This window comes from Macrobrachium nipponense, chromosome 7, assembly GCF_015104395.2.
Source record: "Macrobrachium nipponense isolate FS-2020 chromosome 7, ASM1510439v2, whole genome shotgun sequence".
Lineage (NCBI taxonomy): Eukaryota > Metazoa > Arthropoda > Malacostraca > Decapoda > Palaemonidae > Macrobrachium > Macrobrachium nipponense.
Window position 1 is genome coordinate 10,696,382 of NC_061109.1, and position 19,945 is coordinate 10,716,326.

Below are 19,945 nucleotides of genomic sequence, written 5' to 3' on the forward strand. Positions count from 1 at the left end.
AGTAATGCTTACAGTGCATTACAATTGAACCGGGTAGAAAAACAGGGACAAATTCGACAGCTCTCCTAGGTCTGGCCCGAAGGATTAGATATTTTTACGTGGCTAATAACTAATTAGTTACTCGGCAACAGGACCTAAAGCTTCTCGTGGGATTCGAACCACATCGAGAAATGAATTTCTATCGCCAGAAATAAATTCCTCTGGTTCCTAGTCGAGCACGTCACCGACTCGCCAACGAGGAACTCATTTGGGAGTCGGGTTTCTACCAACCAGGGTTGATCACAAACAAAATGGAAGAGAAGATGGGGCCAGTTCCAGGAAAATCCATAGAGCCAGCCTGGATCCAACAATGGGTTAGTGGATCACAAAATCCTACCTGACACACCCTTCCCTGGTACAGTAGGTGATGTTATAACTTTTATCATCTTCATTACAATCTGGTCCATTTATTCTCACTCTTGGCTATAACAGTCCTTCAGAGACAAGCATCACTGCACCATCTCAATTGTGATACCAACTCTTGAACTGAGCGTCGACACCCTGATCAGTCACTTCCACAAACACTGTCAACTCTCAACCTTTTTCACTCTTGGCATCATTCAATTCTGCTTCGCTTCTATCCTACTCCTTCGACAATTTGAAACATGTCTCGCTAGAAATTGTTTTTAACAGCGGAGTATAATTTATTGGGCAATTTCCCCTTTCTCTGCTTGCGAAACGTCACGCTATAATTGTCCTGCATTCATTTCATCAAAGGGAGGGTTTGGACACACTTGGGCACGTTTTCGTATACCTGGGAAATATACAATCAGTTATAAATGACACTTATTTAAATATAAAATACAGCAATTTAGGTTTGTCTGCAGTTCGACAGAGATTGGTCTCCACGAAATAAGAAATGCGCTGGAATATTCAGAATCATCTACACCCAACATATCTAAACGTCTATCCGACAAACATTGCCATTGAATACATTTTAAATACAGCAATCTTAAAGTGGGAGGGGGGTGGGGGTATAGAACCTGTAACACCATGCGAGGTACTTAAAATTCTAACATGTAAAAACATACCACTACCCTAGACGAATAAAGGACATCAGACTTCATTTTAAGCTCCCATGTGGATGACTATCAGTCGATATCAATTTCCCTTGAAGGTTGCTGGATGTAAATTTTTTTCTAAATGGTAACGTTTGTGAGATGCACATCAAGATATGTATCCAGCAAATTTCTTATTTCGTGGAAAGCTTGCCGCGCCGAACTACAGCAAAAACTTAATTGCCGAATTTTACATTGAATATTCTTCTATAACTCATTGTTTGGATGACTCTGCCATCAAACGAGGAAGAAACATTACGGTTAACTCAACGGGCATTATATCTAAGTCCTGCAAGTCACGTAAAACGAAAATAATATTAGGAGCATGTAGATGATTTCAACCAAAGGCAGCAGTCTATATTGTCAAACAATGGATACCGCTACTCAACGTCATCTGGATGCGTTGCTAACCGATTTGACACGACCAACAATACAAAAGGCTCACAAGACAACGAGTGGCAACTGTCTGTTGCAATCCAGTTGCACGGAGCCAAAAAATAAATGCAATGACTCGAGGAGACACACCAGATTACCGATCGCTTTCCGAGTTTTCTCGGGTAAAGACAGACGTCCACCAAAAAGGCGTCGACAGACTTCCAGCAGGTCAACATGACTACTCTCTGTGGCCCTGACAAATGGCGATCTCCAAGATGACCCTCCTGCATGACCCCGGGGCAAGTCCTTGATCGTATCTCTCTTTTCTCTGCACCCCGAACTCCCCAGCCCCGGAGTCTTGTTGGCTTCCACCACCCTCCCTCCCTCATCAACCTCCCGCCCCCGGCCACATGCGTCGTCGTCGTCATCACTTGGGGCGAGAAGGTTCACTGGGCCAAATTTCCCTTCCGCAATATGGAGGGGTTTCCCCCAACCGCTATTATTTCCCCCACCTGTTTCAGCACGACTTTCTTTTTCACCCGTACAGTTGAACTGCGGCACAATTAGGCATTTTCTCTTGTTTAGCTGTTACGAAGAAATTACACATGTATGTATGTATGTAGGTATGGTATATAATATATATATATATATATATATATATATATATATATTTAATATATATATATATATATATATATATTAATATTTTCTATATAGGAGTTTTCTCTATATTTTGGTGTTTTTATGTGCTCCTTTTATTAGATGGAATTCTGTCATAACCAAAACATTTTTACCAAGTCATATATATATATATATATATATATATATAATATATCTATATATATATATAATCACGCAGTGAAAGCTGCAACAGTGGCATTCTTAAATCTCCTGAAGGGCATTTTACACAACATCAACTCCCTTCTGCAGTAAGCTTTTCTACAGACAGCAGGTGACGACTCAGAAACTACCATTTCCAATCGTAAACAAGAACCAGAGATTCCCCAACCCTTCCCCTCTGCGTTTCCTCCGATCACAGCAAAGGAGGATTCTGCTTGCAAGATGGCAGACATGTCCAAAAATTGCTAACTTGTCAGGAATGAACACCCTAAGGAAGAGGGCAGTGTGTGCCCTTCTACCTCAGGAGAGGATGATACAACTCGAGTGGTTTCTCATACACGGCAAAATGCAGTCGTGCGTGAAAAACGGGCGTAACCAACAGAGGTCAAAAGCCCACTGTGAAGTCCGCTTTCAACACCTGCCGCTAACATCTCTGAACTTTCAAGTCTCATCCCGAGAAAGCGGTGTTGAAAGAGAACCTCTTCCAGGACTAAAACACTCCTTAAACACACCCCCCCCCCCCCCTCTCTCTCTCTCTCTCTCTCTCTCTCTCTCTCTCTCTCTCTCTCTCTCTCTCTCTCTCTCTCTCTCTCTCACTCCAGTAGCCATGAAGCTTTATTCTTCCGGCTGCCACAGAATGGTAAAATGACTTTAAAGGCAGCGACGGCTATTCTTGACGGCGATGCACTGTCTTGAAAGAACTCAGGACACCAGTCCCGTCCTGAGTGCAGCATGATTTGGAAGCTCTCAAGTGTTGAATAGACAGCGGGGGGGGGGGAAGTTCAACCTAAAAAGTCTTTAAGAGATCCGTTAATGCAGGCATTCAGGAAAAGCTATAATGCACCAACCCGCAGGATTTTTCTAAGCACTGGATTCGTCTCAGTTTCGACAATGACGTGATGATTATTTATAAATGAAAGGAATTTACGGGAACGTTCTGAGAGAGAGAGAGAGAGAGAGAGAGAGAGAGAGAGAGAGAGAGAGAGAGAGAGAGAGAGAGCAAAAACACGGTCAGAATAACGGTTAGGTAATGAATGTTTATTTGGAACAAAATTTTCTGCGAGTAATGAAATACCCCCGATTGAGCAAGAGGAACCCCTTACAAAACTTAGGATGAGAACCAGTGAGGCAAGGAGACTTGACAACTTTGGTCCTAGACTATCGATTGGATCTGTAACCATCACTCAAAAAAGAAATAAAAATAAAATAAAAATAAATAAATAAAATAACAAGGCACACAAAAACAATGTAAGTTAATTCGATATTAAAGAAAATTATTAGTACCGTATAAGAGTGGCAGCGTAAATGACTAACTAAACAAATCCTGTAGGAAACTCTAAGCAAAGGCCCATGAAACTCTCACGCCACGACTCTTGAAACTTTCAGCCACGGCCCGGTTTTGACCTGCGTTGCTGGAACCTACGTCTTTATCAGAAGCACGATCATGACTAACTTTAACCTAAATATAATAAAATCTACTGAGGAGGCTAGAGGGCTGCAATTTCGTATGTTTAATGGCTGGAGGGTGGGTGATCAACGCACCAATTTGCAGCCCTCTAGCCTCAGTAGTCTTTAAGAACTGAAGGCTGACAGAAAAAGTGCGGACTGACAGGCAAATAGCATCTCAGCAGTTTTCTTTTACAGAACACTATAAAAATCATAATCGTGTAACATTACCGGCACATTTTAAGTTGATATAAATGCTACGTATCTCTCAGGAACTCAAAATTTTTACACAGACAATGTCTAACTATCACGGAAATTGAAAAACAAGGCATCCTCTTCTGACCACTGCACTGCACACTTTCGTTCAGAAAGCTCTGTCGATAAAATGCAGAGAGAGCAGAAGAAACGGAGAAAATCATGTTTTAGGAACAGAGACTACTATTAGCAAACGTCCTGTGATTGCCAGGACTTGTACCTAAATCACTGAGTTGTGATTTAAAAAAAAATAATAATTGAAAGTCCAAGTCAAGAGAGGATGAATGTCAATAGAAAGGCCTGGATTATGGAATTGAGGCCAATGGCCAAACACTTGGACCTATGGGATCATTCAGCGCTGAAAGAAAAATTTACAGTATGGAGGTTTGAAAGGTGTAACAAGAGGAAAACCTCAAAAGCAGTTGCACTGTGTGAAACACTTGTCAGAGAGGCTGTAAGTCAGGTGGAAGAAAAATAACGCGAACGGAGGAGGTACAGATAAGGGAATGAATGTGGTTGCAGCAGCTAGGGGCCGAAGGGACGCTGCAAAGAACCTTCAGTAATGCCTACGGTACACCACCTGAGGTGCACTGACAGCACTACTCACCTACGGGAGAACAAACAAAATCTAAACAGGAATAAAAAAACAAACAAACAAACAAAGGCCGCACTGGGGAACAAAAAACAAACAAACAAACAAATGCTGCATTGAGATGCAAAAAACAAAGGCTGCACTAAGGTACAAAAAAACAAAGGCTGCACTAGGGTACAGAAAAAAAAACAAAGTTTGCATTGGGACACAGAAAAACAAACAAGGGCTGCACTGGGGTACAGGAAAAAAAACAAAGGCTGCACTAGGGTAAACAAGAAAAAAAAAACAAAGGTTGCACTGGGGTACAGAAAAACAAACAAAGGCTGCAATGGGGTACGTAAAAACAAACAAAGGCAGCATTGGGGGTGAATAAAAAAAAGCTGCACTGTTGTACAGAACCGAAAGGAAATCAAAATCAAAAGGACTAGTAGTACAACGACCAGTTAGTCAGCGCAGGAAATAAGAAAGAACTGCAGAGAACTCCAAGGGGAAGATGATTAAAGGACGAACGGACCGGAGAGAAGAATGGCAGAAGATGCAAGGAAAGGGGGGAAGGAATAGTAATCCACAACAGATAAATACTCTTACATGAAGAGAAAAGAAGGCGAAACCCACGTGGATGTCACGCTGCATATTGTTGCCATCTCTTTTACAAAAATAAAGTCAAATAGAAACTAGAACAGGAGTCCATTAGGAGGATCTGGAGTAAGAAATTGAACAGAGAGACGACCTGTTTCAAATACCATATACACTTCTGTATGACATTAGTGATCAATGCAGGTGTTCATCCATGCAAAACCGTAGAGCGCTATGAAGACATCTAAGAAAATAACAACCAGTCGTGAATACTAAGCTCTATCGTATCTCTCACATTCCACACTGTGTCTGCACTGAATTTAGCGTTGGCCAATTAGCAACACGAAAGGAAATCTTGAAACAGAAACTATTCATCCCGAAGCAGTTCAACACGAATGACAACTGATCTCGGCAATATCATATACCGCTACAGACGACTGAATGTAACAACGGTTCATGATTGGCGACAACCTCAAGTAGTAAGAGGAGTAACACGATAATTCAGGTTTAGACTAAAACCCAAGTGATACCCGTACTATAAGTCCAACGACCCAACGTAATCTAATCATTTACGCTGCTGTTCTTGTAATTTCAAATGAATCCAGTACGAGAACCATCTTTAGCAACATAGCCCTAGAGTACAAAAGACGAAACGAAATATTTTCCGCAGGGTTCTCAATCCAAAGTAAATGATCAAAATAAGTCATAAGGATACCTTCAAGAGACACAAAGGGTATGTGCAGCTTTACCTACATCACAAACAATCTCGAATGAGCGAAAACACCAAAATTGATAAAATTTCACTGCATGTGGTTAGATAGTCAAGAGATGTTTGTTGCTTACAAGCGCTGAATTTTCCCAGTTTCGCGTAACCTACTCGACACAGTCCTCATCAAAGATATCCCCTTTCAATATTCTACTTTCTACTTAAGAATGAGAGAGAGAGAGAGAGAGAGAGAGAGAGAGAGAGAGAGAGAGAGAGAGATTCTCAATTCGCTGCTGAGTGTATCAGTCCCACTACAAAGACAACCACTTTCCAGCGAAACGGATCGATTTCATTGTGAAGCAACAAGGCTAGTCCATCCGGTTCCAGCGCCAGCCACAGAACACATACGGACACAGAGATGATGACTTCAAAACCTATACACGAAACACACGTCCCACGGAGAGATAAAGTACACATGGGGCCCGCTAGGTGAAGACGGAGAGAAAGCTTAAATAAGGCATCGGGTGCAGGACAGCATATAGGCTATTCAAGGCGACTCGGTCAAATAAGTGAGGAAAGGAATGCACTCTGGTCAAATCAACCGATTAAACAGTTTTACTATGTTAATGCCAGCATAAAGCAACATATATATGCATATGTTTTATATATATATATATATATATATATATATATATATATATATATATATATATATAATAAAGATAAATGCCACGAAGGAAAAATAACGAGCATTGCGAATTGTCAGTCCACAATATTTGGATAAAGAAATTGAAGACATAAGAAAAATAGGGAAAGATTTATGCTATCCTTCACATATATTAGACATTTGTTATAATAAAGCCCACAAAAAGTTTTATACTGTAAATAACACACAGAAAGAAAATTCTAAGAACATTCTCAGTTGCCTTATTTTAACGGATTTGAAACCATTAAATCATTGTTAAAAGCTTTTAATGTCAACCTTGTTTTTTCCTATAATAACACACTAAAAGGAATGTTAATAAAAAATGGCCCCAGAGAAAGCAACAACATAATATATAAAATTCCATGTATGGGTTGTCCCTCATTCTATCTCGGACAGTCCAGCAAAGGCTTAGAAGTAAGGCTAAGCCAGCATAAATACTCTGTAAAAACTGGGCAAAAATCTAATGCATTATTCATTCATTTAAGTGAAAACAACCACCGAATTAATTGGATTGATAGTTCAGTAATTGCATGGTCAAGAGATGTCTTATCACGAAATCTTTTAGAATCTGCTTTAATACAACTTACTTTTCATTGTAATTTCAATGTTAGTCGTGGCCTTTTTCATTTAGACCCTTGTATCTGTAACATGTTTAAGAATGACCTCAAAGATATAATTACTGACTTAAATAAAAATCAGTTGCCTTAGAGATATTAAATTTTGTTGTAATGTATGTCTGTCATGTTTTGTGAATATGGTTTTGTTTACCAAGTTCCGAATAGCTGTCACCTATAATCCTTTAATTGTCTGGAGATTGTATCCGAGATGATTGTCTTAAACCTTTAATTGCACCCATTGTTTATGCTCCTTTGGGAAGGTTTCTTATCTTCCAGGTGTGTCGGATTCTAGGTACTAATCCCTTTATAATCCCTATCTGTCAGTTATACGAACCTTCTTGTATTGTCTTTTTCTCGTATTTTTGTCAGTATCTGCTCAGTAAAGGGTTTTTAAAGCCGAAAGATCTTGCAGATCCTTCGTTTATTTTTTTTTCGTGGCATTTATCTTTATTTTATGGATTTATCACATTCCTAAACTTTTCGTGATTCAGTTATACATACATACATATATATATATATATATATATATATATATATATATATATATATATATTTAATATATATAATAATTTATTTATAGTTACAGAAATATTATATAAATATATATATATATATTATATATATATATATATATATATATATATATTATAATAATGTAATAATTAATAATGTATCTGAGCTAAAGAAAAAGTATGGGACCTAAGCCCACAGGAAGTGACAGACCAAACTTATCCCCTACCCTCCCGATGCCATATCTACCCTGCCCCGCCCAGGGTGGACAAACAGGTTTATGGATCGAGGGAAGCTGAGGCATGTCTCCCCTACCATTCCAATCCCCTACCTACTCCACCCCAGCCCGGGGCGGACAAACAGGTTAAGGGAGGAGGGTGGATGTGTCATGTCTCACATATCATCCCGATCCCCTATCTACTCCGCCCTCATCCGGGGAGGACAAACAAGAAAGATCCACTCGGATTTGATTATTATCGATAGATTACAGCACTTGAATAAATCTTTTACAGTTTGTAAGCTCAAGTTCGTTAATATCAGTGACGTATATCTTCAAATACTACTTTATACCGTTTCTCGGTGGCTGTCAAAGATGATTGCACTCTTTAGACCTTGGATTGCACTATTCTCTCATAGACCAACACAAAGCCACGTAAGGGAAACAGAACGTGGAATTCAACTCTCACTCTCAAATCATCGATCATATCTTTACCTTCGACTCCGCTCTTACGGGACATGAACATCCGGTCATTCACTGAATAAATCGCGGGGGAATTGTTGTACTATGCTTATGGAAATGTGCATTCTGATTTCGCCAATGCATTTAAGTAACCGTTTCGCGATCCCCAAAAACCTCCAATTGTGTGTTTGGAATCGTCACACAACTTCCTTAGCATCTCTGACCCCACCGCTTCAAATCAGTGTGAACAGGAGGGAGAAATTTTTTTTTTTTATTGTGGCACTTAAATATGCTACACTTTCTATTTCAATACAGAATGCTTATTACATCGTTCGCCGATCCTGCATTTCACTCTCTCCTCAAACAACATGCTGCGGCTTACTTTATCCGATTGTTTAAAATGTTTCTATTTAATCATTAATCCGCCTTCAGTCTTTACTGCTACGTAAGTGTACTGCAACTTGTCCCGCTCATCGACGGAGCATTACAGAAAATACTTAAAACCTGTATTCCAAATCAATATAGCCCCTGTAATAGAAAGCTAACGGCATTAGTTTATTCGCGAAAGATCTTCGTTATTATTATTATTACCCGTTTGTGTACTCGCTTTCTTTTGATATCCACGTGCTATAGTAAATTCACATCAACCGTGGATTTGATGTCTAGGTCAGTCCCTTACGACGTTCCTGATTGGCTGCCGATATAACTATCACAGGGCTGGAAACTCTCAGTCCCTCGAGAGAGTTCACATAGGCAAGATGTATGTTCCACCTCTCCTGAAAGACGTATCCCTCAGGAGAGGTGGAACATAGAAGCAACCTATGTGAACTCTCGATAGAGACTGAGTTTCCAGCCCTGTGATTGGCTTATCAACAGCCAATCAGGAGCGTCGTAAGGGACTGGTCTAGACATCAAATGCACGGTTGATATGAACTTACTATAGCTCATATCTATAAGAAATGATCCCTCTCACGTTCTCTCTCATTGAAAAGCATAAACGAAAAGTATAAACAGTCGGTGGTAAATCTAAGGCTTGAATATGACGTAAGGAGAGAGAGAGAGAGAGAGAGAGAGAGAGAGAGAGAGAGAGAGAGAGAGAGAGAGAGAGAGAGAGAGACGGTTTATCTAGAAGTCTCAAAACCCCGTCAGGACGAATGTCTCCGCATGGGAAAACATTCCCTTGTTCAGTAGTGGTTAGTTACTCGAGCCGCCTGGGAACGTTTTGACACTGAAATGAGCAGAATAAAACAATGGAAAGCAACGGGAAAGGTGCTGTGGAGACACTGCCACCAACTAACTCTTCTCCTTTCATGGTTTCGAGTCCTGGCAATTGAGAAAAGGAGAGATTCAGACTCTCTTGCACAATCTCGTCCACTTATTCACAAATTATTTCAATACAGTTTTAGTTTTCCGTCAAAGAAAATAATGTCCGTCGGCACTTTTTCTGTCCGCCCTCAGATCTTCAAAACCACTGAGGCTAGATGGCTGCGAATTGGTACGTTGATCATCCACCCTCCAACCATCAAACATACCAAATTGCATCCCTCTAGCCTCAGTAATTTTTATATTCTTTACAGTTAAAGTTGCCCAAAATCGTGCGTCTGACAACTACATAATACCGAGCCCACCGAAAGATAGATCTATTTTCGGTGGACTTGATTATACGCTGCATCGAAAACTAGACTGCGCCGAAGAAACTTCAGCGCATTTCTTACTTGTGTGAGCTTTATCTTAGATAAATGCCGAAAAGTGAATCTCGGAAAGCGTCATGTTACATGATCAACCATTGAAATCCGAAGCCATTGACGAGGTGGGGGCTCGTTTTTCACGAGAAATCACTTCGTAGTGGACTGCGAATTCTTAACACGAATAGTAATCATAAATCATGAACCCCATCGAATCATTACGGAAGCAGTTACCAAACAAATACGAATAAATCTCGTCACTGATACAGTTTGAGAAGGAGTTTTAGAGTCAGAAGCACTTCATTCGCATAAATCATTCTCTGAGGTCCACCGCGACTCTTGGTTGAACACTCGTCGAGAAAGAACTGGAAATGAATTGTCAAGATTTATCAATCAATGTTACGAAAGTTTCCCCACAGAACTTCGGATGAGAGAAGAGAGAGAGAGAGAGAGAGAGAGAGAGAGAGATATATCTTAATTTTACCAGACCACTGAGCTGATGAACATCTTTCCTAGGGCTGGCCCGAAGGATTAGATATTTTTACGGGGCTAGGAACAAATTAGTCATCTAGCAACGGGATCTACAGCTTATTGTGGGATCCGAACCACATTGTATCGAGAGATGAATTTCTATCGCCAGAAATAAATTCCTCTGATTCCGCGTTGGCCGAACCGGGAATCAACTTCGGACCACCGGATTGACAGAGAGAGAGAGAGAGAGAGAGAGAGAGAGAGAGAGAGAGAGAGAGAGAGAGAGAGAGAGAGAATCAAAATACTTCCTCTAACACTGCAACGAGTGGCATGTATAAGTGACAACAATAAATTACTAAAAAAAAAAAAGTTAAAGGAATAAGGCGTGGGGAGGTCCGGGAAAAGTAAACCTATCTGTTATCTATATAAAGCAAGTTGTGTAACTTTCATCTTTCTTATGCGAGGTATTTTTCATCAATGTAATTGGCAGAATCAATATAGTAGAGCTCTCATTCACTGCTATCACATTTAGTGCAAAGATCAGGGCACTGCACAGATATAAAATCTAGTCTTTTTAACGTAATTCCAAGGTCAGGATAAACGAATCCTTTACAGTAATAATAATTATAATGTAATTCCAAACACACAACTTTCAACGTTCTACTTAAACCACTATATACTCGAAACGCTATATACACTAAATGATTCCTCCAGAACATATGACATTCAACTGTGAGTAACCAAAGTATTTAAAACAATACAATCTACTTACACAAAGAACATTTTCATTAACCAAGTTGAAAGATTATGTATTTAAATAAACAATTTTGAACGAGATGTCATTCACGTAAACGCCAGTACCTTGAATAAGGTAGGCGGTGTTCCATCTCCTCTCAAGAAAGGAGCAAACCACAAGAGTCACAAGAGGAGACAGAATCGGTTCCTTGCAAAGGTATATAAACAAGACTGGTATAGTATAGTATAGCATAGTACTACTCACCCGAGATGCAGTTCTCCGAGAGGGCTCGGTTCTTGGCAGCGCTGTTGTTGTTGTTGCTGGCAGCAGATGTGACCCCACGACCGGCCGAGGGTTTGGCAGGCTGGAGTTCCACCTTCCGGTGACGGGACACCCGAAAGGCGCTGCCATTGGCGCCCCTTCCCGCTGCTGCAGCCGAGGCTTGAGGCATGTCGTCGTCACCTTCGAAGTACTCGAATTCGTCGTCGACGTCGTCGTCGTCGTCGTATTCTAACTCGTCGGCGGAATATGACCTGGGTTTGCCATCCGAGGTCCAGTCGTCCCCGGGGTCATCCTGAGCCTCGAGTTCGTCTCCCAAGGACTGACTCTTGGGCCTCGGGGACGGAGAAACAGGCTCGAGTTTGACGCAAATGAAAGATCCTACACTGTCCTCGGTTGTGGTTCCCGACCCCTGCTGTCCCCTGTAGGAGGGACGCTGAGATGCGGCGCCTCGGTCGGCAGGGGTGGAAGAGAAGGACGATTGCTGGAACTCCCCTCCGTCACTCTCCTCGAAAAAAACACTACTGCTATTGTTGGTCGAGACACTGAAATCGAGATCGACCCCTCGGAGGCTCAACACATCACTATCTGCACTAGCACCGATATGAACACTGGTTTTGGCGGCGATATCGTCACTCTCGCGCTGTTGTTGATCAGAAGACAAGGACGGCGGCGTGTGAACGTGTGAGAGCACCTGTGCAGGACTCTTCTGAACTCGTGGGTCTGTTGTGATGTCTACCTGTGCGGCGGCGGCGGGGGCTGCAGGATGGGGGGGGATGCCCCGAGGCTTGGAACTCTTCCCGCCTGACCCAGCGCCCGTTTTCTCTCTCCTATTGTCATCAACCACCGCCGCCGTTTTCGTTTCCAGATTCCTCACTGCTTTATCATCGTCAAGCCCCTCTCCCGTTTTCTTTCTTTTCTGACTAGAGGTATACTTAAGCATTTCAGGAGGTATGGCGGAGGCTGTCGAAGTGTCGCTCGAACTGCAGTACCCGGCCATAATCGAGTCAATGGGTAAGTCGAGCGTTTCAGTGAAGACGGGCGTGACCGCTCCATCAACAGGTGTCACGGCTTCGCGAATACTATTGGTGCCTCCCCCGCCACTTCGCGCCTCCGTAAATATGGACTCCGAACTGGACGACGAGTCCACGAACGCCACGGGGGCCGAACTTCCAACAGAGGGGGAAGCTTGGCCATATTCGATCTTCCTCGCCGTTTTCCAAGAATCAGTAACGATGGAGGTGGGCTTCGAGGGCGCATGGGATTTCTTCGCTCCGACGGACACCGTTGCTGCTGCGATGTTCGTGGAGGATCCCATGAGGGAGGCCTCCGGAGGGAACCTCGCTCCCTCTTCCAGAGTGTCTTTACTGCCATGCAGTTTTGCCTTGGAGGGGGACTTGCCCTTCGTCAACTTACCGCGCCCCTTCTCCTTCCCTTTCTGCTTCTCCCCCTTCCCGCCCTTCTTGCCATCGGCTCCCTGGATGTTCCCCATGTCGTAGGAGGCTTCCGCAACGTCGCTGTCGTCGGTATCGTACTCGAAGAGACTCCCGTCTCCCGTGTGGGAGTTGTGGTTGATGTCTCCCTCCTTCAAGTAGTTCCTGATGACATCGACGGCCTCTAGCTTGTCGTCCGAGGACTCCCAACACTCTTGTATCTTCAGGAGTCGTTCCCCACTGTCACTCCTCTCTTCAATCGTCCCCAGAAGTTCATTGATGGCGTCCGCCGGCGCCGAGTTCCTTCTCAGGAACTCGTGGATGTCGTCGGCCTGTGGGGAAAGAGGCTGCAGAGAGCAACGGGGAATTGACGGGGACCCGAAGGGACGAGCACACACCAGTCTGCAAAATGAGGAAATGCTTCGTTAGTCCTGCAATGGCTGAACCTTCATGGGGTCCGACGAGAGAGAGAGAGAGAGAGAGAGAGAGAGAGAGAGAGAGAGAGAGAGAGAGAGAGAGAGAGTAAACTAGATATCAATTTCTTAATGCGAAAGATACACAGTTCATGCTGTATCACGCCTGAGCTCAAAGTTTTGAAATCTAAACGCTAGACTAATGTAAACATTTTATAAGATTAATTTCATGGCGCAAACGTGGTGAATCTTAGTTTCTACATAAATTCATTATATCGACAACTCATTACACTCTTTTCACGTAACGTGACTGGAGAGAAAAAGAGATGAGAGAGAATATCAGTGTCATTCTGTGGCAAGGAAAAAAAATCAAGCAATTTAAAAGAACGATAAAAATAATTGACAATAAGCTCCATAAAAGCAAAGATAAAGTAGACTAAATTTTGACGATAAGCTTTATAAAAGCAAAGATATAGTAGACTAAATTTTAAGAGCATAGATAAAAAAAAACATGCATACACCCAAACACTTTTTCAATGCTCGATCACATGAATGTCGGAGTGCGTACTTGAAACCTTGGCAGGGAGTGCAAAACATCCCACTGACCACATTATACTATAACCGTTAGTTGAAAACACATCTGACCTTGCAGCCGAGGACCTCTGCATCATACATGCAAGACTAATGGCGAAAAGCCAGAGACAAAGATTTCCTGATGTTCGCAGAGAGAGAGAGAGAGAGAGAGAGAGAGAGAGAGAGAGAGAGAGAGAGAGAGAGAGAGAGCAGATGTAAGATCATAATTGCTGCCAAAGCCGCATTCATCTGAACGCACTCCGAGAACATACAATACAGTATCTCCTTAATTACTAGAGCAACCTTTGTCAGGTAGACAGCAGCGTCCTCAAACATAGGCACAAGCCTTCCAGACCTGAGTAAGATCTCCGCCTCCACAAATAACACATGGGAGTGAGGTTACGACCTCCGTGGGAATACAGAATATATGAAAGAAAATATCTTTTGAAAACCATTATACTTTGAACTAACTATACCGCTGACACAGACTGAGGTCGAACGCTCCAGCCAAAGGATAACCCACTACATATGTAATGAAAATATGATGCCCTGGTCGAGTCTCGTGATAGGACTAATGGTAAGTACCTGAAAAGGACAGGTCAACTAAAACTATCTCCGGTAACTTTGAGAGCAAATATGTGTTGCAGAGCACAGCCGTGTGATTTGGCAACCTGATTGCTGTTGTATGCAAACTGCAACGTGAACATTAGGCTCTGATCGCATTCTGAAATGCAGCAGACCTCTCTCTATATCTAAGGACGGTGATGGCACTTCGTTCACGACTGAAAAGAACTGCTCATCGAATAAGGGAGAAAATGGTATCTTCACTTAGAAGAATTAAAGCGTCACAAGGTGCAGACCAAGACACCCATGACTTACGATTAGTCATTCAGCTTCAGACCAGGAATTAGGTACTGATAACAGCACACACAAACGCCAAGAAGAATTGATCAACTTCGTCGCAAGAAAATGAGAATGCCCCGCAGACGTCTGCTGCCATCTGTGTATTTTTAACTACTCTGCCAGTCATTGACATAGAATTCGGTTCAAGACCAAAAATGCAATTCACCATAAACTCTACGTCCAGTTAACTTCTATTCATGTATGGAGGGTTAAGTCTTTAACTGTGCTTTTACTTAGGGAAAGTAAGCTGAAAAATTATTATTATTATTATTATTATTATTATTATTATTATTCAGAAGCCGAGTCTTATTCGCAAAGAGCAACCCTCAGGGACCAATGACTTGGAAATACAAGCTTCCAAAGACTCTGGTGTTCATGAGAAAGAAGTGACAAAGTACGGGGAAATGCAGAAATAAGGATCGCTTATCACAAAGGAGAAAATAAATGAAACTCATAAATGAAACGATAAAAATGTAAATCAATTACTAAAATACAAGAAGAATTGTATTAGGGTAGTAATGTACTGCATTTTTGCTGAACTTTTAAAGCACCAATTGCACGACATCTTTAGCTAGATTGTTCCTAAGTCCAAGGGCGTGAGGAAGAAACTACCTCTGGAACTGAGAAGTTCGACAGTCAGGAATATTTACTGCATTTGGTGCTGTTTTTCAGCGAATCTGCTTTCTCACGGGGAACCATTGCAAATGTAAAAGATCTCTGTTAAACTAAAATTGATGAAAAATTTGACTACAAAGAGACCACCCCTCGATGGTAAAGTCGTAACTGCTAAATAGACCACCCGTGACCTGTTGGGTCAATTAATATTGAAAATTTCGGGGCCAGTTAGATGCATGCCATTGTAATGAAAAAGTAGCATTTCCCTGCCTACGTATACACAACCAAAGGCTTCAGAGCCTGGAGATCGTCATGAAGCCTTCGACATTCCCAAAAGCCTTCAGAATTCCCAGAAGACCTCAGGATTCCCAGAAACCTTCGGAATTCCTAGAAGCCTTCGGAATTCCTAGGAGGACTCATGGAGAAACGCCCATTGGATTTAAACGTCTTCACGACTCCAGGATCCTTTGAAGCCGTCTTTAGCTCCTGAAGCATTCCTGGAGAAACGCCCATTGGAGTAACACATTTTCTTGGAGACGTCTTCACAACTCCAGGATCTTCTAAAGCAGTCTTCGGCTCCAGAAGGACTCCTGGTGAAACGCCCATTGGATTATAACGACCTCTGGAAGACGTCTTCACGACTCCTGGATTCCGTTAAGTCGTCTTCAGCTCCATAAAACTCTGTTCTTTAGCATTGTGCAAGAAATCCAAAGGCAGAGCCTGGAGATTGTCTTGAAGCCTTCGAAATTCCCAGAAGCCTTCGGGATTCAAAGGAATCTTCGGGATTCCAGGAACCTTCAAATTCCCAGTTCCCAGAAGCCTTTGGGATTCCAGGAAGCCTTCAGAATTCCCAGAAGCCTTCGGGATTCCAGGAAGCCTTCGGATTTCCCAGAAGCCTTCGGAATTCCTAGAAGCCCTCGGGATTCCCAGAAGCCTTCGGAATTCCAGGAAGCCCTCGGATTTCACAGAAGCCTTCGGAATTCCAGGAAGCCTTCGGAATTCCAGAAGCCTCGGATTCCAGAAGCCTTCGGAATTCCAGAAGCCTCGGAATTCCAGAAGCCTTCGGAATTACCAGGGAAGCCTTCGGAATTCCAGGAAGCCCTTCGGAATTCCAGGAAGCCTTCGGAATTCCAGAAAGCCTTCGGAATTCCAAGAAGCCTTTGGGATTCCAGGAAGCCTTCAGAATTCCTAGAAGCCTTCGGAATTCCTAAAGCCTTCGGGATTCCCAGAAGCCTTTGGGATTCCAGGAAGCCTTCAGAATTCCCAGAAGCCTTCGGAATTCCTAGAAGCCTTCGGGATTCCCAGAAGCCTTTGGGATTCCAGGAAGCCTTCAGAATTCCCAGAAGCCTTTGGGATTCCAGGAAGCCTTCAGAATTCCCAGAAGCCTTCGGAATTCCTAGAAACATTCGGGATTCCCAGAGGCCTTCGGAATTCCCAGAAGACTTCGGAATTCCTAAGAGGACTCCTGGAGAACGCCCATTGGATTATAAAGTCTTCACGATCCAGGGCTCTGTGAAGCCGTCTTCAGCTCCATAAATCTCTTTTCTTTAGCATTGTGCAAGAAATCCAAAGGCAAAGCCTGAAGATTGTCTTGAAGCCTTCGAAATTCCCAAAAGCCTATGGAATTCCCAAAAGCCTTCGCAATTCCCACAAGCTTTTGGAATTCTCAGAAGTTTTCGGGATTCGCAGTGTGCATTCAAACACACCAACAAGACGGAGTTTTAGCATTATAACTGCTACTATTAGAACACAGAAACCCACCACATTGAACTACTTTACCTAAAAGAGATGAATTTCTGGCAGCAGCAGCCATCCACAACGGAGAACAGCATCCTAGTAAAGGCAGGACAAGTGACCTAAAATAAGTTGCTGTAATTTTACTTCTGTTGTTATAAATATAAGAGGCTTAACGTCCAATGCCTAACTTTCGCGTGCCAAAAGTAAGATGCGAGTCAAACGGTACACATAGAATAGTTAAAGTTTCAGACTCATTCAGCAGAGTCCCATCCCCTTGAAGGGGAAGATGGAGCGGAAAATCTGTGCGAGATCTGCTAATCAATAGTGTTTTCGTTTTACTGAAGTTCAGCCTCAAACCCCACCGACTATACCATTCGCTAATCCTCTACATGTCACGATTGAGAATAAGGGCTGCTTCATTTCTCTCAAGTGGAGATTTTACTTCATCCACAAATATTGCATCATCAGCATACTGAACAATCTTGTTTTCCAGGCCAACAACCATGACACTTATATGGACTAAAACTAACAGTGGACCATGAACACTACCCTCTGGAACTCCAACACAATAAGTCTTGCTCCGCTAAAGATGGCATCAACAGCAATTTGCTGCTGCCTACTTGTACTTGGACCAAATTTGAAAAATATCCACCCACACCAAGATTCTGAAGTTTTTAAATAAATGTCCTGTGATTTACTACATCGTAAGCAGCACTAAAATCTATTTGAATCACTATACACTCAAAACCCTTATCAACGTTCTCTTGTGAATGGCATACTGACTATCAAATAACAAACCTTTAGATTCCACATACTTGTGATGTGGCTTAAAAAAGGTTTTTCTGCAACTCTGGAGACCACAGGGAGAATAGAAATTGGCCTGTGGTTCCAGCAGTTTGCACGTATGGCATTCTTTGGAACAGGTGCATTTTCCATTTGAACGATTTCGTCTCCTTGTATGGAATTTGGTCTGTTTGAAATGGTAAGCTCGAACTCGCGGCCACTGAGGTGGCAGGTCAAGACCATACCGATCACGCTACTGAGGCGCTTCGTCTACAGGTTATCATCAAATCATGGTTGGTCATCTGTCCTGAATTCAATTACCTTTCTAGGAACATACCTCATTACAATAGCCATCAGCATTTCAACTAACTTCTTGGGATCAGGATCTGATATAGCACCTGAAATATTAGGTGTCTAACAAGCTTCAGCAATGCGATCTCAACTGGCTCTAGATTTCAGCCAGAACTTTTTTCCAATGGTGGCAGTAGGAATATACAGTAGTACTGATTGACAGATATGTCCGCCTCAATGGTGTAATGATCGGTAGTGCCTATACTCAGCATCAATCGAACGCTATCATATTAACGCTTGACACACACCTGCAATTACTTTGGATATTAAACGCTAACTTCCACATTGTCTAAGAGTTACAAGAGTGAAGGTATTTCACAGAGGCTCTTTGCCTGGCTCTGCACTGGAGATTATCATCCCACATTCTTATTATCAGCATCAGCAAAAAAAATTTTCCCAAAATAGAATGACTTCAGATAAAGTAGACATGACAGCCGAAACTAATCCAATATAGTACGTAGATTCACATCAACCGTGCATTTGATGTCTAGGCCAGTCCCTTACGACGCGCCTGATTGGCTGTTAAGCCAATAGCAGGGCTGGAAACTCTCAGTCTCACGAGTGTGTTCACATAGACAGAATGTATGTTCCACCTCGCCTGAGGGATAAGTCTTTCAAAAGACATCAAATGCACGGTTGATATGAATCTACTATAGTCTCACTGATGACTTAGAAATGCAATCCCTTAGAGTACAGTTCTTAGCTTGAAAGGCCACAAACTCAACCGAAAGCATCACCCAAAATCCAGCCTTTCACTTTTCATGTGATTCTTCATTCATCCCTGTCTTCTACAAATTGGCGCCATTTTGTCATATAAATCACTTCTTCACCAACGGGTCTCCCGTTACTTCGGCACTTGTAATTCCTCCACTTTTTCATTTTCTTTAGAGCTAAATTGTAAGCCCATCTCAGCGTCCCTTAAATCGTGTATGCACACCATTCATTCTTGCTCTTTCGATTCATCTTTCACACGAACTGTGTGTTCATTTCACAGGCGATTACCAATGTCTTATTGTTCCTTTGGAAAGATTGTTCATTTCTGATGAAAAGATTGTGGTGGTTCCTCATCATTGGTAATAGAATCTAGAGAGAGAAAGTGTTGGCTCAACAATCACTTCATCTCACTTTTACCTCATACGTTATTCGTCGTACTGCCAAATTCTCAGTTGCCTTTTCAACCACATGAGACCAGAGTCTGTCACTCACCATTCTCCTCAGCAATCGTTCAATTTCCCGCTGGGATTTCGTAAGTTCAAATATTTCATTAATATTTTCACATTTCATTGACGTCCTTTATCCTCTTTCCAAACGCCAGTAACTATATTTTCTCTCCGTTCTAGTTCCTTCATTACTCGGTCCATATCAAGCAGCCTATTCTAATGACAGTCACTGTCGTCTTTATAATTATTTCTTCCTCTTTTGTCAAGCTAATCAGTCATGCCGCCTGTTGTAAATTTGCAAAAATATCATTCAAATGCTAATTCCCATCGATTTCCTGAATAATGAAAGAATAAAATGTAAAATAGTAAATAAACAATAAAAAAAATAAAAATTTTGATTTCAAGTC

General features: G+C 42.1%; 1 protein-coding gene across 5 annotated transcripts in view; it reads right to left on the reverse strand.

The window, feature by feature from the left end:
* The window catches only part of LOC135216988 (uncharacterized), a 358,855-nt gene that overhangs the window by 287,142 nt on the left and 51,768 nt on the right, over window positions 1-19,945 (reverse strand). For all 5 annotated transcript variants that reach the window (XM_064252540.1, XM_064252538.1, XM_064252539.1 and 2 more), the window contains one exon: window positions 11,556-13,405. In XM_064252540.1, coding sequence (XP_064108610.1) covers window positions 11,556-13,405 — 1,850 coding nt within the window. The remainder of the gene's footprint in view (window positions 1-11,555; window positions 13,406-19,945) is intronic.